The sequence below is a fragment of the Xenopus tropicalis genome, chromosome 7 (genome assembly GCF_000004195.4).
Source record: "Xenopus tropicalis strain Nigerian chromosome 7, UCB_Xtro_10.0, whole genome shotgun sequence".
NCBI lineage: Eukaryota > Metazoa > Chordata > Amphibia > Anura > Pipidae > Xenopus > Xenopus tropicalis.
Window position 1 is genome coordinate 112,510,202 of NC_030683.2, and position 26,597 is coordinate 112,536,798.

Here is a 26,597-nt window from a genome sequence, read left to right on the forward strand (position 1 = left end):
TAGGTGTGATTTCTGTATTGTTCCAATATACACTGACAGCAAGAAAGTGGCCTGGAATGTGCTAATTAATACAGCCAGATCAGTACCAGCTTCCATGGGAGAATCTCCTGAAAATCATCTAAAGGGGGCGGTGCACCTTAACGTTAACATTAAGTATGTTATAGAATGGCCAGTTTCTATGACCTTTTCAATTCTTTCTTTATAGTTTGAATTACTTGCCTTCCTCTGACTTTTAAGCTTCCAATGGGGGAAGGTCACTGCTTTCGATTCGGGCCCTATCCTATTCATATTCTAGTCTTTCATTTAAACAACGGTCTAGTTGCTAGGTTACTTTGGACCCTAGAGACCAGATAGCTGTTGAAATTACAAACTGGAGAGCTGCTAAACAAAAAGGCTAAATAATTCAAAACTACCAATGATAAAAAAAATAGGACCAATTGTAAAATTGCTTAGAATATCTCTATATATGCCTTAGATATGTCTCTACATCATATAAAATTAATTCAAAGGAGAACAACCCCTTTAAGAAGTATAGCAGTTCTACATTCAGCTGCAAATTTTATGTCCCCATCAGTTTTTTTTTATAAGTTTCTGTACACTGGGATTTTTGCTTTTACCCCTTCCTTGTACTGCCCCTTTAGGCCCTGTAGGCTTGATGGGGTCTCTCTTCTTGCCCTGCCCTTAACATTACTGAAACTACAGCTGTATGCTCCTTCACAGCCCTTCTGGAAATAAAAATACACCTTAATTATATTGTTTGGACTGCGTACACCCCTATTTATTGCCCCTGTGCTGCCCCCCAGTAAGTAATAATCCCTTAAGTACAGCAACATGCAGCCCTGCCTAAGGTGTATGGCATAACACTGGGGCCATTGCAAAAAAACAGAAACAGGTTTGGCAGGAGCAACCTGTCAATATAACTGATTCCCTTGTATTAGGCTCAAATATCAGGAAATGGTTAGAGCCCTAACACAGGAAATTCTCCCTGTGCCCCCCCTGCAGATGATCCCTCCTGGGTTCCAGCAAAGCAAAATGCAGGAAGAAACGTGACCCTTTTTTCTGGGTGGTACTGTACAGATTTAGGGGGATGGAAGCACCAAGCGTTGGTAGAAAGAATGAAGTTGTGGGTTCTGTGCCTGAATTAGTACAGTCCCATCTGGAAGAAAGGGTGGCGCTTCATCCTACAGTGGAACCCAAATGTGTGAGGCTATAATGGGTTTTTAATCTCCTATGAGCTTTAGCAATTTTTGAGTTTGTGAATAGGAAAGATTCTTCTACTATAAAAAAAAAACTTGAATGTTTGCTTATTAAAAAATCTGAATATGAAAAACTTCAAATAAAAAAAACTCGAGTACCTCCAATTTGTACATTTACAAACTCGATATAACCTCTGAAATCTGGAACAGAAAATACTGCATTGATTTTGCCTAGGGCAGCACCAACTGACTTCTACATAAACGTTTGCAAGCTTTTAGATGCCAAAGTTTTACATTTAAGTTTTTGCACTTAATAAATATTGAGCATTTGAGTTTTTAAATCATAAATCGAATATTGGAATATTGAGAAAAACAGTTGAATTCAAAAGTTGATAAATGACCCCCTTAGTGTGCATTGTGCACCTCTGATGGCTGCCTTTATTGGTATAGATCTCCAAATGCTCACAAATAGCCCAGGATAAAAATTATATGTATTATACAGGTATCTGTTATCTGGAAACCCATTATCCAGAAAGTTCTGAATTATGGCCGTTTCCCACAGACTTTATTATAAACAAATAATTCAGATAATTAAAATGTAAAAATGATTTCCTTTTTCTCTTTAATAATAAAACTGTACATTGTATAATTAACCCTTATTGGGGGCAGAACAGCCCTATTGGGTTTATTTAATGGTTAAATGATTCCCTTTTCTCTGTAATAATAAAACAGTACCTGTACTTGATCCCAACTAAGATATAATTACCCCTTATTGGGGCAGAACAGCCCTATTGGGTTTATTTCATGGTTAAATGATTCCCTTTTCTCTGTAATAATAAAACAGTACCTGTACTTGATCCCAACTAAGATATAATTACCCCTTATTGGGGGCAGAACAGCCCTATTGGGTTTATTTAATGGTTAAATGATTCCCTTTTCTCTGTAATAATAAAACAGTACCTGTACTTGATCCCAACTAAGATATAATTACCCCTTATTGAGGGCAGAACAGCCCTATTGGGTTTATTTCATGGTTAAATGATTCCCTTTTCTCTGTAATAATAAAACAGTACCTGTACTTGATCCCAACTAAGATATAATTACCCCTTATTGGGGGCAGAACAGCCCTATTGGGTTTATTTAATGGTTAAATGATTCCCTTTTCTCTGTAATAATAAAACAGTACCTGTACTTGATCCCAACTAAGATATAATTACCCCTTATTGGGGGCAGAACAGCCCTATTGGGTTTATTTAATGGTTAAATGATTCCCTTTTCTCTGTAATAATAAAACAGTACCTGTACTTGATCCCAACTAAGATATAATTACCCCTTATTGAGGGCAGAACAGCCCTATTGGGTTTATTTCATGGTTAAATGATTCCCTTTTCTCTGTAATAATAAAACAGTACCTGTACTTGATCCCAACTAAGATATAATTACCCCTTATTGGGGGCAGAACAGCCCTATTGGGTTTATTTAATGGTTAAATTATTCCCTTTTCTCTGTAATAATAAAACAGTACCTGTACTTGATCCCAACTAAGATATAATTACCCCTTATTGGGGGCAGAACAGCCCTATTGGGTTTATTTAATGGTTAAATGATTCCCTTTTCTCTGTAATAATAAAACCGTACATTGTACTTGACCCCAACTAAGATATAATGAATCATATTGAGTTTAATTAATGTTTGAATTATTTTTTGGTAGTCATAAGGTATAGAGATTACGGAGAGATCCCCTATCTGGAGAACCCCAGGTCCTGATCATTCTGGATAACAGGTCCCATACCTATACTTCCCTCTGGAATCAGAGGGCAGGGGCGCTGGCCATTTTGTCACTGTTTATTGCACCTGCTTTTCTGAAGGGTGAGAAAGCTCTGGGGACCTCTTCCAGCTTGTGTGATATATACAGTGCAGGTGTCTCTGGAGACTGGGCGTGACTGAGTCGAATTCTTTTTGCTGGGAGGGCAAGTGAGCTCAGCTCCAGGTTACTTATACACCACTTGTCATTCAGAGCAGTCACTCAGCTGCCGGTTGCAGATTTATGAGGGAGAGAACAGGTAAGTGCTCCTGGCAGCTTCTTTCCCTCTTGTCTGCTCTTTGTTGATGCTGTTGCTAAGCGTGTGCGATGTTTTATGTGCAGCTCTCTGGAGTCCGGCTACTGCCAACTGCTAACGGCACATCGGCTTTTATGCAGTTTGTAACTGTGATTGGAAGTCAGGGGCCATGGTGATCCAGGCAGGGGCTCCAGTGGTACAACCTGGGGGGCCTCCTCTTGTTGGACTACAACTGATAGCACTTGTGTTGCATGCTGGGAACAAGAATTTTAAGCAACAGAAGGGCCCAGACTGATAAATATATTTCTGTTTGTTTTTCTGTATGTAAATAAATAGACCTATCCAGACTAGTGTTTTTAGGGATGCACAATGTCCTCTTTTTTGGGGGTATTTCGGGCACCAAAGTGGTTAACGAAAGGTGCCTCAGACTGTGGGGGGCAGTGAGGACCCCTGGGAGCTACTACGTGGGAGTACAGGATTGGTGGGAGGTTTTAGGTGGGGGTTGGTAGATATAAGAGGATACACTTACCCGCCTTTTCCCTTCCATCACGGGCACCTGGAACGCTGGGCATACAGGGCTGGATTTGAAGTTAGGGCGCCCCGAGGCAAATCCCAAATCCTTCACACAATATTTGTCCGAATCCCAATTTGCATTCACAAATTAGCATTTTGTTTAGGAAAAATTGCCGCTCGCACAGCTCGTGTGTGATCATTTTTGCACTTTTTTTAGGGTTAGAATTTGGTTCGGCTAGGAACTTGGCTTTGGCCGAATACAAACCCTGCTGAAAAAGGCTTGAATAGAGGTACTTCTTAAAAGCAAATGGATGTCATTTTTCTAAAAGATATTTTATGCAGTTGGTTCAGTAGGGTTGAGCAGTGTCATCTTTAGTAATGGCAGCCAACACAGAGTTAAGGGTCTCTCTATCGATACAGAGTAGGGTAACCTGTGCTTAAGAAATGGGCAGCAGTGTAGGTAACAGTGATATGTAGTATTCTCATGATAATGTATGTTTTCCTACTCTTCCTTTTCTCTCATAGCCACAATCCATACCCACTGCTACTACAAGCACCATCTCTCCCTACTATCCCACAGCCACAGTCCCTTCCCAGAGACTATTATCCCATTGCTACTATAGGCACCATCTCTCCCTACTATACCTGCTATCCCACAGCCACAGTCCCTTTCCAGAGGCTATTATCCCACTGCTACTATAGGCACCATCTCTCCCTACTATACCTGCTATCCCACAGCCACAGTCCCTTCCCAGAGGCTATTATCCCCCCACTGCTACTATAGGCACCATCTCTCCCTACTATACCTGCTATCCCACAGCTACAGTCCCTTCCCAGAGGCTATTATCCCACTGCTACTATAGGCACCATCTCTCCCTACTATACCTGCTATCCCACAGCTCCAGTCCCTTCCCAGAGGCTATTATCCCACTGCTACTATAGGCACCATCTCTCCCTACTATACCTGCTATCCCACAGCCCCAGTCCCTTCCCAGAGGCTATAATCCCACTGCTACTATAGGCACCATCTCTCCCTACTATACCTGCTATCCCACAGCCACAGTCCCTTCCCAGAGGCTATTATCCCACTGCTACTATAGGCACCATCTCTCGCTACTATACCTGCTATCCCACAGCCCCAGTCCCTTCCCAGAGGCTATTATCCCACTGCTACTATAGGCACCATCTCTCCCTACTATACCTGCTATCCCACAGCCCCAGTCCCTTCCCAGAGGCTATTATCCCCCCACTGCTACTATAGGCACAATCTCTCCCTACTATACCTGCTAACCCACAGCCCCAGTCCCTTCCCAGAGGCTATTATCCCACTGCTACTATAGGCACCATCTCTCCCTACTATACCTGCTATCCCACAGCCACAGTCCCTTCCCAGAGGCTATTATCCCCCACTGCTACTATAGGCACCATCTCTCCCTACTATACCTGCTATCCCACAGCCCCAGTCCCTTCCCAGAGGCTATTATACCACTGCTTCTATAGGAACAAACTCTCCCTATTAAATCTGTTTCAAGGTATCAAGTCAACTGGCAGTATTTTAATCTTTGATTCTAGCAATATTCGTAAAATCTGACAATCAAGTATAATGCCAAGACTACTACGTAGCATAATGAAATCTTTTCTTGCTAGCTCTAGCCCCCTTTTGGCACTTGGGAATATTACACACTACATAGTTACATATGGTTACATAATTATTATTATTAACATTATTAACATATAAAGCAATCAATAACCGATACAGGAGGTGAAGAGAGCCCTGCCCAAAAGAGCTTACAATCTACATAGTTAAGTTAATCAGGTTCAACCTTTTCAAGTGAACTGCAGTGCGCACACATAGACCCATACTGACCTATCTATCCACTCACATACAGACCCATACTGACCTATCTATCCACTCACATACAGACCCATACTGACCTATCTATCCACTCACATACAGACCCACACTGACCTATCTATCCACTCACATACAGACCCACACTGACCTATCTATACACTCACATACTGACCCATACTGACCTATCTATCCACTCACATACAGACCCACACTGACCTATCTATCCACTCACATACAGACCCATACTGACCTATCTATCCACTCACATACAGACCCACACTGACCTACCTATCCACTCACATACAGACCCACACTGACCTATCTATACACTCACATACAGACCCACACTGACCTATCTATCCACTCACATACAGACCCACACTGACCTATCTATCCACTCACATACAGACCCATACTGACCTATCTATCCACTCACATACAGACCCATACTGACCTATCTATCCACTCACATACAGACCCATACTGACCTATCTATCCACTCACATACAGACCCACACTGACCTACCTATCCACTCACATACAGACCCACACTGACCTATCTATACACTCACATACAGACCCACACTGACCTATCTATCCACTCACATACAGACCCACACTGACCTATCTATCCACTCACATACAGACCCATACTGACCTATCTATCCACTCACATACAGACCCATACTGACCTATCTATCCACTCACATACAGACCCATACTGACCTATCTATCCACTCACATACAGACCCATACTGACCTATCTATCCACTCACATACAGACCCATACTGACCTATCTATACACTCACATACAGACCCATACTGACCTATCTATCCACTCACATACAGACCCATACTGACCTATCTATACACTCACATACAGACCCACACTGACCTATCTATCCACTCACATACAGACCCATACTGACCTATCTATCCACTCACATACAGACCCATACTGACCTATCTATATACTCACATACAGACCCATACTGACCTATCTATCCACTCACATACAGACCCATACTGACCTATCTATACACTCACATACAGACCCATACTGACCTATCTATACACTCACATACAGACCCATACTGACCTATCTATACACTCACATACAGACCCATACTGACCTATCTATACACTCACATACAGACCCATACTGACCTATCTATACACTCACATACAGACCCATACTGACCTATCTATACACTCACATACAGACCCACACTGACCTATCTATCCACTCACATACAGACCCATACTGACCTATCTATCCACTCACATACAGACCCATACTGCCCTATCTATACACTCACATACAGACCCATACTGACCTATCTATACACTCACATACAGACCCATACTGACCTATCTATCCACTCACATACAGACCCACACTGACCTATCTATCCACTCACATACAGACCCACACTGACCTATCTATCCACTCACATACAGACCCACACTGACCTATCTATACACTCACATACAGACCCACACTGACCCATCTATCCACTCACATACAGACCCACACTGACCTATCTATCCACTCACATACAGACCCACACTGACCTATCTATCCAATCACATACAGACCCATACTGACCTATCTATCCACTCACATACAGACCCATACTGACCTATCTATCCACTCACATACAGACCCATACTTACCTATCTATACACTCACATACAGACCCATACTGACCTATCTATCCACTCACATACAGACCCACACTGACCTATCTATACACTCACATACAGACCCACACTAACCTATCTATACACTCACATACAGACCCATACTATACACTCATATACATAAACTATATATACAACCACTAATAAGTAAGTGTAGATATTAGTATCACAATAGCCTTGGATATTCTGCTTGTTCAAGAACTCATCCAGGCCCCTCTAATAGACATTTACAGAATCTGCCATCACAACATCACTAGGAAGGACATTCCCCAACCTTCCACAGGCCTGTCTGGGCTACTGCTTTTGTACCTATTTTTTTGTAACCTGTAATTGAAGTGCATATGTTGAAGCTTCATGCTAAAGAAATGCATTTTTTGATGTATAAAGGAATAACAAAATAAAAATTTAATTTAGTAATTGACTGATAAACCTGAGAAGGAGAGAAAGGAAACAATAGAGAGAGAGAAAGGACATAAATAAGTTACCAGGGGAAACAAAACAGCTGCTCCTTCCATGCCTACAGTTCCTGGCAGCTCTATAGAGTGAAAGGAAGCCGGTTATACAAAGCCATTATACATCTATAGAACATGATGGTTATTTTTTTTAATTAAATCATCCATACCTGTTAAAAATGTATTTAAAAATCTGAGCTGTCAATCATATATTGCCTGCCCTGCCTCTATGCCTACAGCATAAAGGCGGGGCAGACAATATATGATTGACAATTACTTTAACTTTCCATTTAGCACTTCCTAGATATCACCTAGATGGCAAATGCATAAGATTTTGGGGTGAAACAAAGCTTGCCTAAATAACAGTGTACACAAAATGGCGGTTGCCTGCTGGCTGTGACTGTTCATTCCAAGACTGAAGAGAAAAAAAAAATGATTTTTATAATTAAAGTTTATTTTGCTCAACTAACATGATAGAAAAGTATTTCAAATTATTTCTTAGGGTGACAGATCCCCTTTACCAATCATTGTCAGGAAATATGACTGGTTGAAGGACTGTAGTCACAAGCAGGGTCAGACTGGGGGGTGCAGGGCCGCCCCAGGGGCCCCACACCCCCTAAGGTGCCTCCTCTGGCCGCGCACCCCTAAACCCCCCCCCCCGCGCAGGGGTCCCTGTCCAATGTCCTCCCCTGAACGTGTATGTGAAACGCGTCAGGGGAGGACATCAGAGGCCAGAGGAAGCAGCAAAAAGGTCGGGTCTGGGCCGCTGGGGCCCATGAGGGCCGGGGCCCAACGGGTGTTTTCCAGGTGTCCCGGCGGCCCAGTCCGACCCTGGTCACAAGACTGAATGGTGGTAGTAGATTAGAGTAAAATCATTTTCCTCTGTGTCCCAGCCAATAATGACAGAGAACTAATCACATTATTTTAATCCAGGCTGATGGAAAATAGAAGAAAGATGAGGGTCAGGCTTCTACATACGGTAATATTCTCTGCTGTGTTGGCTTTTTGTTTGGAGAAAGCAGATGCTGAGGTTACCGTGAAACCTTCTGAAGCAAATGTCACCATTGATGGTGGTGGCACTAACTTTCCCCCCGTGGAACTCACTGAAGACAACACTGACTTGAAAGAAGATGTTTCTAATACGTCAACCTCAACTAAAACGTTTAACTTGACACAAAGCCCTTTCAATCTTTCTAAAGAGTTCACCCTCGATGATGCGCAGAACCCAACAGTCATTGGTGCCACCGCAAACACCAATTTAAACATGAGCCTAACGGATGGAATTGAGTTTCTGAAGGAAAATCTCAGCACTATAGAAGGGAATACTCCTGAGAGCCAAGAGAAAGGCAATGTATTCTGTGTATTGTTCTACAAGATATGGAATCACGGCAAGTTGGAAAACGCCTCCACGGATTATTTTACTCAACACGGGGAAGAAGGTGAGCAATTTAACCGGCTTTCCAAATGTGCATATTAGTGTCGGAAGCAGTTTCTATTTGGGGTTTAAGGTGGTAACGAATTAGTAGATCGGTCTGTATAACCTGAAGATTTATTGGGCAGAGAGTTAAGGTGGTAACGAATCAGTAGATCGGTCTGTATAACCTGAAGGTTTATTGGGCAGAGAGTTAAGGTGGTAACGAATCAGTAGATCAGTCTGTTCAACCTGAAGGTTTATTGGGCAGAGAGTTAAGGTGGTAACGAATCAGTAGATCAGTCTGTTCAACCTGAAGGTTTATTGGGCAGAGAGTTAAGGTGGTAACGAATCAGTAGATCAGTCTGTTCAACCTGAAGGTTTATTGGGCAGAGAGTTAAGGTGGTAACGAATCAGTAGATCAGTCTGTTCAACCTGAAGGTTTATTGGGCAGAGAGTTAAGGTGGTAACGAATCAGTAGATCAGTCTGTTCAACCTGAAGGTTTATTGGGCAGAGAGTTAAGGTGGTAACGAATCAGTAGATCAGTCTGTTCAACCTGAAGGTTTATTGGGCAGAGAGTTAAGGTGGTAACGAATCAGTAGATCAGTCTGTTCAACCTGAAGGTTTATTGGGCAGAGAGTTAAGGTGGTAACGAATCAGTAGATCAGTCTGTTCAACCTGAAGATTTATTGGGCAAAGAGTTAAGGTGGTAACGAATCAGTAGATCAGTCTGTTCAACCTGAAGGTTTATTGGGCAGAGAGTTAAGGTGGTAACGAATCAGTAGATCAGTCTGTTCAACCTGAAGATTTATTGGGCAAAGAGTTAAGGTGGTAACGAATCAGTAGATCAGTCTGTTCAACCTGAAGATTTATTGGGCAGAGAGTTAAGGTGGTAACGAATCAGTAGATCAGTCTGTTCAAACTGAAGGTTTATTGGGCAGAGAGTTAAGGTGGTAACGAATCAGTAGATCAGTCTGTTCAACCTGAAGGTTTATTGGGCAGATTGTACATTGGGCTCAACTGACCAATAAACACCTGAATCGGACGATGGCATATACATAGCAATACAAGGATTTTCTGAATGGATTCATCTATATCTTTGACTGGAATCACAACAGGGACTAAGTTATTAGTACCCTTACACCTTTGGTACCCCTGTTATCTAGACTTTCTTCAAAAGCACAGCTAGGGCGCCATCACTAAGACAACAATTTTTATTTTATACTGAAATTTTAATGGCTTTGAATCCCAAGTAAGATGTTCTAATATTTGAATATATTAGGTTGCAGGTAACATAGGTTTTATGGGAGTCACCATTGCCTATAGCAACAGAGAAATTAGAAACTCTTATAGTGTAGTATCTCAAATACACTACAAGGGGTGGTCTACATTTAAGTTCACTTAGGATGTTATAATGGCCATTTCTAAGCATCTTTTCAATTGGTCTTCATTATTTATTTTTATAGCTTCTGAATAATTTACCTTCTTCTTCTTCTAACTCTTTCCAGCTTTCAAATGGGGGTCACTGACCCCGGCAGTCAAAAAACTATTGCTCTGTGAGGCTACAATGTTATTGTTACTTTTTATAACTTATTTTTCTATTCAAGTTCTCTCCTATTCATATACCAGATTATCATTCCAACCACTCCCTGGTTGCTAAGATAATTTAGACCATAGCAACTAGATAGCTGCTGAAACTCCAAACTGAAGAGCTGCTGAATAAAAATGTAAATTATTAAAAAAACTACAAATAATAAAAAATGAAGACCAATTGCAAATTGTCTATGAATATTACTCTCTCCATCATATAATGCGTAGAATAAGATGTTCTATGGGTTCATACTGTTACAGATAGTTAATCCGAAAGCCTCCACCATTTAGTAGCAGTGCCTACTTACAAACCAATGGTTGGTGGTGTTGCCTGTAGTCATTATAAATATCTGGGTGTTAATTTGTGTATTTGATATACTACACTATAAGAGTTCCTGACTTCTCTGTATAAAACAGACCAGACCAGGAAAGCTCCTTAGAAAATGATGGGATTGGTTTAATGTTTTAGAACCTCCTGAAGGTCCTGGGATAGGCATTACTCTCCTTGAAGAGTTCTGGAGTGCCCAAGAAAGGTGGGGTAAATCTAAAGCAACTTGATGACTCCTAGGGAAAATAAATAGCTACATTTAATATTGACCTATTATCTTGTTATGGGTCCAGAGCTGCTATATAGTCACTCTGCCACTCAAGTTATACTGTACATCTCCCCTTTTCCCCTCCTGTGAAAGTGTCATTAAATGATTGCTTAAATACAGACTGTACCCTCCCTGTGTATGTGCAATCCATATTCCGGGGTGTGTGTCACAACAGGAGTCTCATTTCAGCAGGAATAGAATGATACCATGACAAAGAGCAGGAAGGGAGAAAAGATCTTTTTTTTCTGCCAGGAGAATAATTTAACTCATTCAGTGAAAAGAGAACACACATATACATATATACATGAAAAAGAGGGAATTGGCAAGCTGGCCAATTGGACACATTCCCTAGCCTCATGTTATATTGGTAATTAATTCTGTACAAGTGGAAGGATTTTTAAAAACAGAGGTTTTTAGTTATTTATAAAAGTCCCACTAAGTTTTTCCTTAGTGTTCTTCAGTCTTTATGTGATGTCAGGGGTGGTGTTGAGGGGATTCTACCACCCCCAGATATGCAGCATTACATTGCTTCCTTGCTCGATAGTACCTAACTTCATCAGATAGGGCTATGCAACTTAGCTGCCCACGTGGCACTATGTTTAGACATATCCCCTGATTTTATTCCCTGGTTCCCAGTCTGGTTTGGAAGCACCTGAAACAAAGTCAGTGGTGTACCTATTGGGTAGCAGATCCCCTTCACTGGTGTCTGGGGCAAGAGTGGCACAGTAAGGTTCTATGATTCCCCCACCTGCCTACACGTGTGTGCTGGGTGACGGCACGCGTGTGATCCCTCCATGTGATGGTGGTGGGGCCCGAAGGCATACTGTTATGTTGGGCTTTTCTCTGGCAGCCAGATGGAAACATTAGGTATACAGTATATACTCATCCCAGTTGTATTTAGATGTCGTGGGCATGCTTGAATCTTCTCATTGTGCACCATGTTGTCACTTTTGTTCCACAACCAAAACAATGCCAAACTCAATCCCAATTTTAAAATCTGCCAAATCTGTAATCAAATAAGTCAAAACAGCACTTCTGCAGATGGGTGTAGTGCATAGAAATTCACATTCCATCTAAAATAAGACTTTGTTTAAAGGGCCACAACTGACACCCCCCCCCCCGGTGGAGCAGCAGGCTGACACCGGCCTCCTAGGTGGGGCCAACACCGGCAGTGACACCAGGGCTGATGTTGTTCCCATAATCATTTTGCCAAAAAGTGAATAGAAAGTCCGATGAATATCAGAAAACACTAAAATCCATACAAAAACATTAAGTTTTTCAGAAGTAAAACGTTTTTCCGTAGTAGATTTTACACCCCTTCCCCCTCATGACTACTTCATGCAATACAAAACATTTTTTCAGGCCATTTAAACAATAATTAGGTTAGTGGGTCATACTTGGGACTGGTTTTCTGTTTATCTGCTCATGTGTTTAGCCCAGTGGGGTTTCCTCGTGCCTGCCGCATCTCTAATGGTAGGTATTTGATATATAGAAGAGTAAGGTGTCATTGAAGAACTGCATATTTTCCAGGATGTTTTTGCTTGGGGCAGAAGCACATGTACATTTGTGTGCAACTATTAAGCCTATATTACTGCATAGCTGCAGATTTTGTGCCGGGGCATACAGTAGATGCTAAAATTCTGAGAATTCTGAGTCACTTTCGAGGAAAGAAAAATCAGAGCCATTAGGATAATTTTTGAACTTTGACTGATCATAGTAAATGAGACCTACATTCGCCACACAGACGTTATATGACACCAGGATTTCTTTGTATAATTTGTATATAAATAAATACATTAGTAATTATTATGTGTGTTCCCATTTCAGTTCCAGCACTTTTTATCACATTGTGTGAACCTCCTGGGGCCTACTAACACTTGCTCATTGGAGCAGGAGCAGCTTCCCACTATCACTTTGGGCTTTTTAAGGCACTGAGCCTTATGCTTTATCAAGGGATACACCTTGGGAAAGTTTCTTCTTGGATAACTCTATACAATAGGAAGGATCAATGGAGAATGGGAACTCCCATGGTGCAGTCACTGAGATAATAAGGGGATATACTGTTATAACAGGTGTACTTTGGTATTTTATTTGTAGCCAAAAGGTTTCTTTGTGTGAGTGGGGTCATATGTATGTAACGCTTTTCTGACCCAATTAGGAATAAACCCAGGCTAGTAGTGAATAGAGAGCATGGGTTACATTTGCGACACTTAATACAAAGGGGTGAGCCTCCGCTATATGGGAGAATCAGGATGGAGCGAGGGTGTAGTGGAACTACAACTAGCTGAGGTGTGGTGTGCAGATGGTAAAAGATGGACGCCAGAGGATTCTTGCTGATCAACTATAGTACAAGTTTATTAAAGGCACAACTGGATAGTGCAGCAGGGTTATACTCACAGACACAGCAGTGTATGATGGTCACAGATAGTACAGCAGATGTGACCCTTTAGGCACAGAATAACCCACTTGGAGGATGCACAGAGGATTAGTTGACACCTGAGATATAGACCTTTTAGAAGGGAGTGTTCCGGCCGACTGTGGTCCAGGGGAGAGCTCCTAACACTGGTACCTGGCGTCTAATAAAACCGGTCCCTAAAGAACGACTACAGAGCCGGGGTGGACTAAACCCTTTTACAACTCCTGGTTGGGGCTATTAACTGCCCTTGCTAAATAGGCTGACTACAATCACCTCTCCTAGAGGGTGCTATTAACAAATCTGACTGTGCTGGCTTTACCTCGTTCACGGGGCCCTGTCCCCGACTTATCACTAGGGTAGGAGGTCCCCTAGGGTACAATTGGCTTCTGGGCCTATGTTCTGGTCCAGGCTCAGTTGGGATCTGTCCAGAACACAGCATGCAGCCAAAAGAGGAAGCCACTTCCTTGTGCAAGACACTATATAGTCTGCCAAGGGGAGTGGTCAACCTGGGCTAAACCTATAGGGGGCAGCCTAATAACTGTAATCTGAGTGTAGAGGGCTCTGCCCTATAACAGCACAGATTAGATAAAGATAAGGGATAACACCATAGGGAGCTTAAAGGTGGCCATACACGAGCAGATCCACTCGCTTGGCGATGTCGCCAAGCGAGCGGATCTTCCCCCGATATCCCCACCTACGGGTGGGCGATATCGGGGACCATTTAGGTAAAAAAAATAATAATCCAATCGTTTGGCCCTGGGGCCAGACGATCGGATTATGTGGGCGGCTATGGGGCAGTCGGATCGGGGACCACATCAACGAGCCGATGCGGTCCCCGATCCGACCAGATTTTCTAACCTGGCCGATCGAGATCTGGCCAATTTCAGGCCAGATATCGGTCGGCCAGGCCGATCTGCTCTCCCCATACACGGGCCGATTAGCTGCCGAATCGGTCCAAGGGACCGATATCGGCAGCTATAGTCGGCCCGTGTATGGCCACCTTAACCCTATGGGTCCCTACATTCACCCGGGGGAAGAATCCATTCCGACCCGGCAATGGCAAATAACAATAAGTACACCTTTCAAGCAATAACAGTAGTGCATTGATTTAGTGCAAAAATACAGTATCCTTACATCCGTTTCTGATACCCTCTCCTGAGGAGTATCCGGTACATTGGATAGCTGAAAATGAAAAATTTAAGGCACAGAAATTTTAACTGTTTCGTTACTAGTTACGTTTCTGTAAACCATTTACAATACATGAGTGTCACTATGGATCACTCAGGCACTTACTTATATAGATCCTTGAGATACCTTCTGACTCTGCAACAGAGGTATAACAGGCCCAATACTTAGAGATCTTGAGTCACCTTCCTGACCACTAAACAGGGGTGCTCAGGCACACACTTAGATATCCTTGATATACCACCTGTAACCTGCAACAGGGATATAACAGGTACACTTACACATGGGAATGATCCTACCTTCACTCAGGTGTCCCCAGGCACATGCTTGGCTGTAAAGAAATTGTTATTGGGCACAATTTAAACTGAGACACATTCCCACCCATCAACTTTATTAAGTCCAGGCCTTCCACCCTAACCCAGTGTTCATGAATCTCCCGACATGCACTCCGTAGGTGTGGATTAGGCAATGGGTTCCTACTCTCGGTAAGGTAGATGAAAATAGAAGTTGTAGTGGGATGGGGCGCAGCAGTCTTTTTGGTTGTTCACCCAACTTATAACTTTACAGTCCTCAGGGTTGAGGCTTCCAAAACATAACAAACCCACTCTGGGGTAACTGAAGAAGAAAAAGGGTCACATCCTTATGGCGGCAAAACCGGCAGTCTCTTTTAAGAAGTGTGCCCAAATGGTGGGTGCTTACCCTTTAACTTTTAAGGGAAACTCTACCCACCTCCCACCCGGGGGAAAATCCCATCTGGTGAAGGGATACACCTGAAACCGGCATGGGGTTTTCTTCCTAATGGAGGTTCCGCTCATTCTTCATCTTAGTGACCTGGTATGATACATAGTAAGCCGGATGTGGCTTATCAATCTTTCCTCCTGAAGGAAGGTTGGAGAGAAGTGCAAAATCACGGTCTTCCTGAAATTTCCCACAAGACTTTACTCTGTGTTTCAAGACCGAACCACCACTCTCGGGCGACATTAGCCAGGTACTCTGAATCCTGGTTCCGTTTGGTGGTGCTTTGATGAAGGAGGCCTCCGGGTACCAGGCCTGACCTCCGAATTAGTTCTCCGTAGAGCCACTCATCTACATGTGACTCTACGATGTCATAAACCCACTCCGAGGCATAGGGCATGTAAAAACCCCACTGTTGGAAAACTTTTTCATTTATGATCCTTTGAACCCTGGACACGGCTCTGAATTTTTCAGGGTCTGCCCTCCCTTGAGCGACCCAGCACGAGGTATCCTTATTAACTGCAGTTGGGGGTGGCATTATGATATGCCAACCTGGTGGATCATTTGACGTTTCCTCATGTTCCTTTGGAGGGTACAAGAACCGAAGTACCTTATGTACTACATGTACTTCATAAGATTAGTGAGTTTTCTGTCACTGAAGCCTCTTGGTGTCATCTGCACATGCTCAGTGTAGTCAATCTCATGTAAGAAAGGATTAAGTGGCTTAAAAGGGGCACCCACAGACCCCTGGGGGTAGAGTGGTGGGGCACGGCAGGCCTCTCCGGGGCTTATTCTGTAAATTACTTGGCTTAGAGATTAAGGGATCAGCCTTTGATGTGGGATCTCATGCTCGAGACCTTGTATTGATTTCTTGTGGCAACTAGAGTGGGCACCTTTTTCTTATTCAAAATTTAGTGTAAGGGGGAAGCTGTGATGTCATTTGGGGGCAGGGCTATGACGTAAGGGGCGGGAAAAAAGGCTGGGGATTGGTGAACGGAGAAATGGGCAGACTGAGCAGGGAAATAGGTGAGGCAGAGGTGGGCCTGGGATTATAAAGAGTGACTGGCAGCAGAGGAGGTAAGGAAAGGCATTCCTATTCCTATAAAGGAATTTATAGGGTATTACAAATTTAGCGGCAAGTACATTGGCGGTAGATTTGTAATACCATCCCAATTTTAAAATCTGCCAAATCTGTAATCAAATAAGTCAAAACAGCACTTCTGCAGATGGTTGTAGTGCATAGAAATTCACATTCCGTCTAAAATAAGACTTTGTTTAAAGGGCCCCAACTGACACCCCCCCCCCCAGTGGAGCAGCAGGCTGACACCGGCCTCCTTCTAGGTGGGGCCAACACCGGCAGTGACATCAGTGCAACCATAAAGGCTTCACTTTGCCAAAAGAGGGCTGATGTTGTTGCCATAATCATTTTGCCAAAAAGTGAATATAAAGTCTGATGAATATCAGAACACACTAAAATCCATACAAAAACATTACGTTTTCAGAAGTAAAACGTTTTTCCATAGTAGATTCCCCCCCCCCCCCCCTTTCCCCCCATGACTACTTCATGCAATACAAAACATTTTTTCAGGCCATTTAAACGATAATCAGGTTAGTGGGTCATACTTGGGACCGATTTTCTGTTTAGCTGCTCATGTTTTTAGCCCAATGGCGTTTCCCCATGCCTGCCGCATCTCTAATGATAGGTATTTGATAAATAGAAGAATAAGGTGTCATTGAAGAACTGCATATTTTCCAGGATGTTTTTGCTTGGGGCAGAAACACGGGTATATTTGAGTGCAACTATTAAGCCTATATGACTGCATAGCTGCAGATTTTGTGCCGGGGCATACAGTAGATGCTAAAATTCTCAGAATTCGGAGTCACTTTCGAGGAAAGAAAAATCAGAGCCATTAGGATAATTTTTGAACTTAGTAAATGAGACCTACATTTGCCACACAGACGTTATATGACACCAGGATTTTTTTGTATAATTTGTATATAAATAAATACATTAGTAATGCTCTCCCTGCAACACAGGTATTATTATTATGTGTGTTCCCATTTACGTTCCAGTGCTTTTTATTCCCAGTCCCCACCCTTGGTTTTCCTTACTGCACTGTTTAAACCTCCTGGGGCCTACTAACACTTGCTCATTGGAGCAGGAGCAGCTTCCCACTATCAATTTGGGCTTTTTAAGGCACTGAGCCTTATGCTTTATCAAGGGATACACCTTGGGAAAGTCTCTTCTTGGATAACTCTATACAATAGGAAGGATCAATGGAGAATGGGAACTCCCATGGTGCAGTCACTGAGATAATAAGGGGATATACTGTTATAACAGGTATACTTAGGTATTTTATTTGTAGTCAAAGGGAGGTTTCTTTGTGTGAGTGGGGTCATATGTATTTCATATAAGATCAGTGAGTTTTCTTTCTGTCACTGAAGCCTCTTGGTGTCATCTGCACATGCTCAGTGTAGTCAATCTCATGTGAGAAAGGATTAAGTGGCTTAAAAGGAGCACCCACAGACCCCTCTGAACTACTCTGGTTTTTAATAACAGGGGAGCCAGTTGCTCGTGAGCCGTGAATTTATAGGGTATTACAAATTTAGCGGCAAGTACATTGGTGGTAGATTTGCCATACCAGTAACAGACCTATTTGGTGATTTTACAAGCTAGGTCAGTGGCAACTGTAATGGCAACTCCTTGTGAGCCTGGACAAGCCTCTCCAAATTCAGAGCATATAGTTCTAGTCAGAGCAAATGCACTACAGAAGCACAGGCAAAGGGAGCCCTGCTAAAGAGCTAGGGTGCATCGGTTGCTATGGGTGACTAGACCAGTGCCAAGCATTGCACCTTTCATTACCCCAAATGCTATCTGCTAGGACAATGATCAGCCACAATATCGGATGCACATAGTGAGCTGTGAGCCCTCAGGGAGTTCAGCAGCATGTGTGTTATAGGAGCAGAAGGAAAAGGTGCCACTTTAATTAATAGCTGTGGGAATTTCTTATTTTGCAAGCTGCCAGTTTAGCAGTAAACACGTCCATTTGCTGTAAAACTCAATATCCACATATATCAGGGTAGAACTGATAATGTAAAGAATTACTGTTGTCTTTATCTATTCCTAAAGCTGGGCAGGCTCTGGATCAAGGCTGCCAGAATTCCTCTGTCCCTATACAGTATGTTTTGTCAAGTAGATGAAGGTTCCCATTGCTGGTTTTGTTGCCCTTGGTAGTGCAAAGATAAATACTAAAAGATTACAATATTAATAATGTGTAGCCTCATAGAGCATTAGTATATGGGCTGCCAGGGTCAGTGACCCCCATTTAAAACTTGAGAGTCAGAAAAATTGTTTAAAAAAACTATAAAAAAATAAAAAATGCATACCAATTGAAAAGTTGCTAAGAACTGGCAAATCCACAACATTCTAACAATTAACTAGAAGGTGAACTACCCCTTTAAAATGCAATACAGAATTGTTGCTTGTCCCTATAGCGTCTAGCTCTTTGCTAAAGCAGGAAACACATCTATTTGCTGTAAAATTCAAGATCTTATATGTTGTGCAGAAATACAACCTTTATCAGGCAGAAGTGGTAATTTAGAGAATTACTGTTGCCTTTATCTGTCGCTAATGCTGGGAAGGCTCTTTGGAAGAATGTTGCCAGAATTCCTCTGTCATTGAATTGGAAGCAAGAGGTGGGTCAGATGGGCTCTGAGGGATTTGATTGGCCCACTAGCTGTTGGGAGAGTATATCTGGCCAACGTGACAAATACTCTATACTCTGGGATACCATTTATCTGCCCCCCCCCCCCCCAAGAATACTTTTTAATGCAGTTCAGCTTACGTTCAGGCAAAAGAAAAACCCCCTGGTCAAAGTACCCTTTAGATTCACATTAATTACCTGGGGTAAATCTGTGATACCAAGGGCAACTAATCTCTTGAAAATGCTTTCCCACTGTAAATCGCCATTGGGCAACTTTACCCACTGTTGATAAATGACCCCCATCTTTAACTGTTGTGTTTCTGCATCACATACATCAGAACAGAACTGGTAATTTAGAGAATTACTGCCCCTAATGCTGGGCAGGCTCTTTGGAATAATGATGCCAATGATGCCTCGATACTGAATTGGGAGCAAGAGGTGGGTCAGACGGGTTCTGGGGGATCTGAGGACTTTGCTTAACAGGGAAACTTTTGATTGGGCCTCTAGCTTCTAGCTGTCAATGTGACATATACTCCATGCTCTGGGATACCCTATATCTGGGCCCCCACACCAAGAATACTTCATGCAGTTCAGCTTACGTTCAAGTAAAAGAAAAACTCTAGAAGTACCCTCTAGATTCAGATAAGTCACCTGGGGTAAATCTCCTGAAAATGCTTTCCCACTGGCAATAATGTAAATCGCCAATAGGCAACTTTGCCCACTGTTGATAAATGACCCCCATCTTTAACTGTTGCGTTTCTGCACCACATACATCAGAACAGAATGGTAATTTAGAGAATTACTGCCCCTAATGCTGGGCAGGCTCTTTGGAACAAAGATGCCAATGATGCCTCAATACTGAATTGGGAGCAAGTGGTGGGTCAGACGGGCTCTGGGGGGTCTGAGGACTTTGTTCAGCATAGAAAGGTTAGATGGGGCCACTAGTTATTGGGTGCGTAAATTCAGGGTTGCTCCCCCTGTATATCTGGCTTTGCTTTAACCAAGGGATTCCTTATAACTAGATATTTCCCTCTCTAAATTATTCTTCATGCAGCATAGCACAGTATAGAATATTATTTTCAGGCAAAAGAAAAACACCCTGGTGATGACGCACTAGAAAACTAGTTACCCAGGGTAAATCTTCACTCCCGCAGGCAACTAAACTCCTGAAAATACGTCTCCATCAGTAGTAATGGAAATTGCCTGCAGGGAACCATACACATTGCTTCAGGGTTCTCAGCAGATCAGGTCACACCCAGGACCAGTTTCCTTTTTTATCTGCTTGTGTTTTTAGCCACATCGTTTCCTCATACCTGGCACATCACTAATGATAGGTATTTTATATATATATATAGAAGTTTAAAATGTCATTGAAGAACTGCATATTTCCCAGGATATTTCAACATTTCTTGTTTCCTTGCTCAGCATGGAAGGGTTTGATTGGACCACTAGCTGTGGGACAGTCCCCCAGACATAAAATGTTGTACAGGTATGGGATGCATTATCTAAAATGCTTGGGAGCTGGAGTTTTCCATATAAGGGATCTTTTTGTAATTTGGATCTCCATACCTTACTAAAAAAAAAAATCATTTAAATATTAATGAAACCCAATAGGGCTGTTCTGCCCCCAATAAGGGGTAATTATATCTTAGTTGGGATCAAGTACAGGTACTGTTTTATTATTACAGAGAAAAGGGAATCATTTAACCATGAAATAAACCCAATAGGGCTGTTCTGCCCCCAATAAGGGGTAATTATATCTTAGTTGGGATCAAGTACAGGTACTGTTTTATTATTACAGAGAAAAGGGAATCATTTAACCATTAAATAAACCCAATAGGGCTGTTCTGCCCCCAATAAGGGGTAATTATATCTTAGTTGGGATCAAGTACAGGTACTGTTTTATTATTACAGAGAAAAGGGAATCATTTAACCATTAAATAAACCCAATAGGGCTGTTCTGCCCCCAATAAGGGGTAATTATATCTTAGTTGGGATCAAGTACAGGTACTGTTTTATTATTACAGAGAAAAGGGGATCATTTAACCATTAAATAAACCCAATAGGGCTGTTCTGCCCCCAATAAGGGGTAATTATATCTTAGTTGGGATCAAGTACAGCTACTGTTTTATTATTACAGAGAAAAGGGAATCATTTAACCATGAAATAAACCCAATAGGGCTGTTCTGCCCCCAATAAGGGGTAATTATATCTTAGTTGGGATCAAGTACAGGTACTGTTTTATTATTACAGAGAAAAGGGAATCATTTAACCATTAAATAAACCCAATAGGGCTGTTCTGCCCCCAATAAGGGGTAATTATATCTTAGTTGGGATCAAGTACCAGATACTATTTTATTATTACAGAGAAAAAGGGAATCATTATATGGCATGTCAGGGGTTAACATATCAATTCTTTTTGATTTTCATTATTTTCACATCCTTTCATTCCTTCCCTTCTCCCTGTTTCTTAGATTATGAAGCCAGGAAGGATTTTGGAGCTCACAGACTGCTGGCCATGTTTCTGGGCATGGCGGGGGTGCTGGCCTGCTTGTTAATACTCATCTACTGCATCTATAATCGGCAGCATAAGGAGGAAATGTTTTCCCACCGCAGACTTTATGGAGAAGGTTTTGAAGACCCAGGTAAAGGGCAGGAAATGGTTTCATTTAAAGGGGAACTCCACCACAACTGAAGCTTTCTGAAAAGTAAACATAATTTCAAGCAACTTAATACTTATAATAATATGGTTTGGAACAGTTCCCTGCCCCCCGTTCCCCCGCTGATCTGGCGACTACTTTGAGACTCAAATAAAATGTAACCGGTCTATGTAAATAAATACCTGAGGCAAAGAGGCGGGGCAGGCAATATATGAGTGACAGCTGGAATTCTTAAATACCTTTTTTGTTAATTAAAAAAGGGATTTGGGTTTCAAATTTCATTTGAAAAGGACTTTTTATATATTTCTATATATATATATTTTATACAGCTTTTTATGTCTGGGTGACAGGTGCACTTTAAAGACTCCTGTGGCCCTTCAGTGTTTCAGCCCTCACTCCAGTGTTTGAAACCCCCAGGCTACTATTACTTGCTTTCTAATGCTCTCCTGAAAAGGGTTAAGCTAAAGGAGGGGGGGTGACTACACTAGGGGCAAAATAAGTAAAGTTGGGGGAGGAGTTTAGGGTAAATTCTTATTTGCTATTAGACCCCCCCCACAAATCAGGCCACTTAGAATACATTTTGGGGTGAACAGTCTATTGCTATCCTTGATGTTCTTTGAACAGGAGGGGGTTTAATAATAAGGGTATGGTATCCATTATCTAAGGGAAGGGCTAAAATTATTTTTTAGTTCCAAATTACAGAAAGACCCCTTATCCAGAAAAAAACCCAGGTCCTGATCATTCTGCATAACAGATTCCATACTTGTACAATATTTTCATGTACAGGTATGGGACCTATTATTCAGAATGCTCAGGACCTGGGGTTTTCCGGATAAGGGATTTTTCCGTAATTTGGATATCCATAACTTAAGCCTGCTAAAAATCATTTAAACATTGAATAAACCCAGGATCGTTTTGCCTCCAATAAGGATTAATTATATCTTAGTTGGGATCAAGTACAGGTACTGTTTTATTATTACAGAGAAAAGGGAATCATTTAACCATTAAATAAACCCAATAGGGCTGTTCTGCCCCCAATAAGGGGTAATTATATCTTAGTTGGGATCAAGTACAGGTACTGTTTTATTATTACAGAGAAAAAGGAATCATTTAACCATTAAATAAACCCAATAGGGCTGTTCTGCCCCCAATAAGGGGTAATTATATCTTAGTTGGGATAAAGTACAGGTACTGTTTTATTATTACAGAGAAAAGGGAATCATTTAACCATGAAATAAACCCAATAGGACTGTTCTGCCCCCAATAAGGGGTAATTATATCTTAGTTGGGATCAAGTACAGGTACTGTTTTATTATTACAGAGAAAAAGGAAATAATTTAACCATTAAATAAACCCAATAGGGCTGTTCTGCCCCCAATAAGGGGTAATTATATCTTAGTTGGGATCAAGTACAGGTACTGTTTTATTATTACAGAGAAAAGGGAATCATTTAACCATTAAATAAACCCAATAGGGCTGTTCTGCCCCCAATAAGGGGTAATTATATCTTAGTTGGGATCAAGTACAGGTACTGTTTTATTATTACAGAGAAAAAGGAAATAATTTTTAAAAATTAGAATTATTTGCTTATAATGGAGTCTATGGGAGATGGCCTTCGGAATTCAGAACTTTCTGGATAATGGGTTTCCGGATAAGGGATCCCATACCGGTACATGAAATCCTGCAGGAGGCAAGGTCTAAACAAATCTTATACTTCAGTTCTGGCTTGAACCCAGAATGACTAAAGAAATACCATTACATTTCCATGATATATTCATTTAAAAGTCTGTACCATTTGTATTAAATAGAAGCAATCACTTGCCCTCACTGTAGTCCAGCCGGCGGCCCCCTAAGGATTTGTGCGATCAGTAATTAGAGCTGGTGAATAGTGGGGAATAGTGGGGAATAGCAGGCAAGGGATCAAGTTTTTTTGATAAAAATGCTATGGATTTTTTAATAAATGTATAATGGCAATAGGTTTCTTTTTTAATGGAGAACCTGGAACCAGGCTTTTTGACTGTACATCCCCTTTAAAGAATCCACTGTGTCTCCCACCTCTCCCATTGCTTAAGGAGGGATCACACATAAAAACATATATGGGGAGAAAGCACCTTCCACTGGTACAGAAACATGGCCAGAATGATGTGCAGGGTAAAAAAAATAAAAACCTAAAGAAGAAAAAGGAAAGTAACCCTTATAAATTGCACCTCCTCATTCCCCCTCTCTAATTGGTGAGACTTCCAAGTTAAAATTAAACCTTTATTATAAAATATAGAAATATTTTAATGTATCCCTTGCTAAAATCACAGTTAGGCAGGGGTGCCAATGTTCAGCAACTACCGGCTAGGTACGCAGAAAGGGAGGGGATGTGCAATAACAGACCAGAACAGGGTCAAGACTGTAAATACTGCTAGTTAATAATAACAGAACTGATAACATCAACTGACAGGTTAGACCAGGGATCCCCAACCTTTCTTACTTATGGCCTACGCTCAGATATAAAAAGTGTTGGGAAACCACACAAGCATGAACAAAGTTCTTTGGGGATTCCAAATAAAGGCTGTGATTGGCTATTCGGCAGCCCCATGTGGCCTGCTGGCCTGCAGGAGGCTCTGCTTGGAGTAAAACTGTGTATTTGAGCTTCCAAAACTTGTCTCCAAGCCAAACATTTAAAAATGGCACCTACTTTGAGGCCACTGGGAGCAACATCCCCCTTTAAGACCCCTAATCCAGCAACCCAGAGACAACTGCCCCCCTCCCGTAGCAGTGCAGTCACAGTGACACGATCTGAATAACAGCTGTGGAAATTCTGATATTCTGAAGGTGAAGTCAATGAAAATATAATTACATTTTGTTGCAATGGGTTCTATACAGGGTCCATTATGGTGTCTGTTTAATTTGCAAAAACGAATTCCATGGTTTCTAATTAATCTTCTATGTTTTATCTTCCTCCCAAATAGTTCTGCATCTCGACACCCCGATGGATCACTACGACTTCTTCTCTTTCAAAGAGTCGGACACAACGACACCCGCCCTTACTGGGCAGAACACTGACGAGCAGAAGAACCCCAGTTACACTGACAAAGGGGACTACAGGGTAGATGTACCAAAAGGCACCTCCTCCAATGAGCACTTGAGGCAAATGTTTCATATGGGGCCCCTTAAGCTTATGTAGGTCCCTCTCCTTTGGCTTTTAAAAGCTTTTTGCTGAAATTTTATGCTGCTTAGAGATGAGATAAGAAATCTGCTTACATTTGCTTATATTTAGGATAAAAGCCATACGAACCCATCAGCTTGTTACCCACACACACAATATTTAGGCACTGTGCTACCTTATCTACCTGCCTCTAGAAAGCTCCATTCCACAATTTCCATTCCTACATAAGAACTCCTGGACTGCATTTGCCCTTTAATCATTGTAGCCTCTCTCTCCCCTGGGTGCTACAGTGCCAGTGCCTTACAGTAATGGGGCATTATGTGAGAAGGCTTTGTAGGTTAAGGCTTGGAATTTAATTCTGTAATAGACAGGCAGCAGACATTTGCGGATAGATGGGGTGCTAGATGATAGATGAGGTGCTAGATAATACATGGAGCAACATGCTGAAGACATGGGGACACTGCAACAATCTCTATACGTGAACTTTGTTGGTATTAAAGGCATGAAAGGGGCACATTCTGGCAATATTTTGTTAAGGGGTCTGCAAGGTTTTGAAATACATATGTAGGGGCAGAATTAAAAACCAGTCTCAGATATTACATTGTGTTCTACAATGGGGGTGTGGATTTTATGTTGTTGGGGGAAATGGAATTTTATTTGTGCATTTATTGTAAAGCACTTGCTGGTGCTATATAATTTATTATCCTATAAATAACATGAAAGCCCTATACTGCCACAAATTTAACAATGTTTGTCTGCAGCTTATTATTGTGATTAAGGTGGGAGCTCATAAGAAAATAATTTAACTCCTCGTATATAATAACAGAATATTTCTTATAGAAAGAGCCACACCTAGGCATAATAATCAGGCATTGGTTACACAAAGGGGCTGATTTACTAACCCATGAATCCGACCCGAATTGGAAAAGTTCCGACTTGAAAACGAACATTTTGCGACTTTTTCGTATGTTTTGCGATTTTTTCGGATTCTGTACAAATTTTTCGTTACCAATACGATTTTTGCGTAAAAACGCGAGTTTTTCGTATCCATTACGAAAGTTGCGTAAAAAGTTGCGCATTTTGCGTAGCGTTAAAACTTACGCGAAAAGTTGCGCATTTTTCGTAGCGTTAAAACTTAACGCTACGAAAAATACTCAACTTTTCGCGTAAGTTTTAACGCTACGCAAAATGCGCAACTTTTTACGCAACTTTCGTAAAGGATAGGAAAACTCGCGTTTTTACGCAAAAATCGTATTGGATCCGAAAAATTCGTAAAGAATCCGAAAAAATCGCAAAACATACGAAAAAATCGCAAAGTACCGATCATTACGAAAAAAACGCAATCGGACTCCATTCGACCC

General features: G+C 41.7%; 1 protein-coding gene across 1 annotated transcript; it reads left to right on the top strand.

The window, feature by feature from the left end:
* Positions 1 to 3,158: 3,158 nt before the first annotated feature.
* gfy (golgi associated olfactory signaling regulator) lies at positions 3,159 to 26,188 on the top strand. Its single transcript, XM_031906439.1, has 4 exons — positions 3,159 to 3,259; positions 8,715 to 9,220; positions 21,894 to 22,064; positions 25,040 to 26,188. Exons 2-4 carry the CDS (start codon positions 8,719 to 8,721, stop codon positions 25,252 to 25,254), a joined length of 888 nt encoding a protein of 295 aa, XP_031762299.1. The 5' UTR covers positions 3,159 to 3,259; positions 8,715 to 8,718; the 3' UTR covers positions 25,255 to 26,188.
* The last annotated feature ends 409 nt before the right edge of the window (positions 26,189 to 26,597 follow it).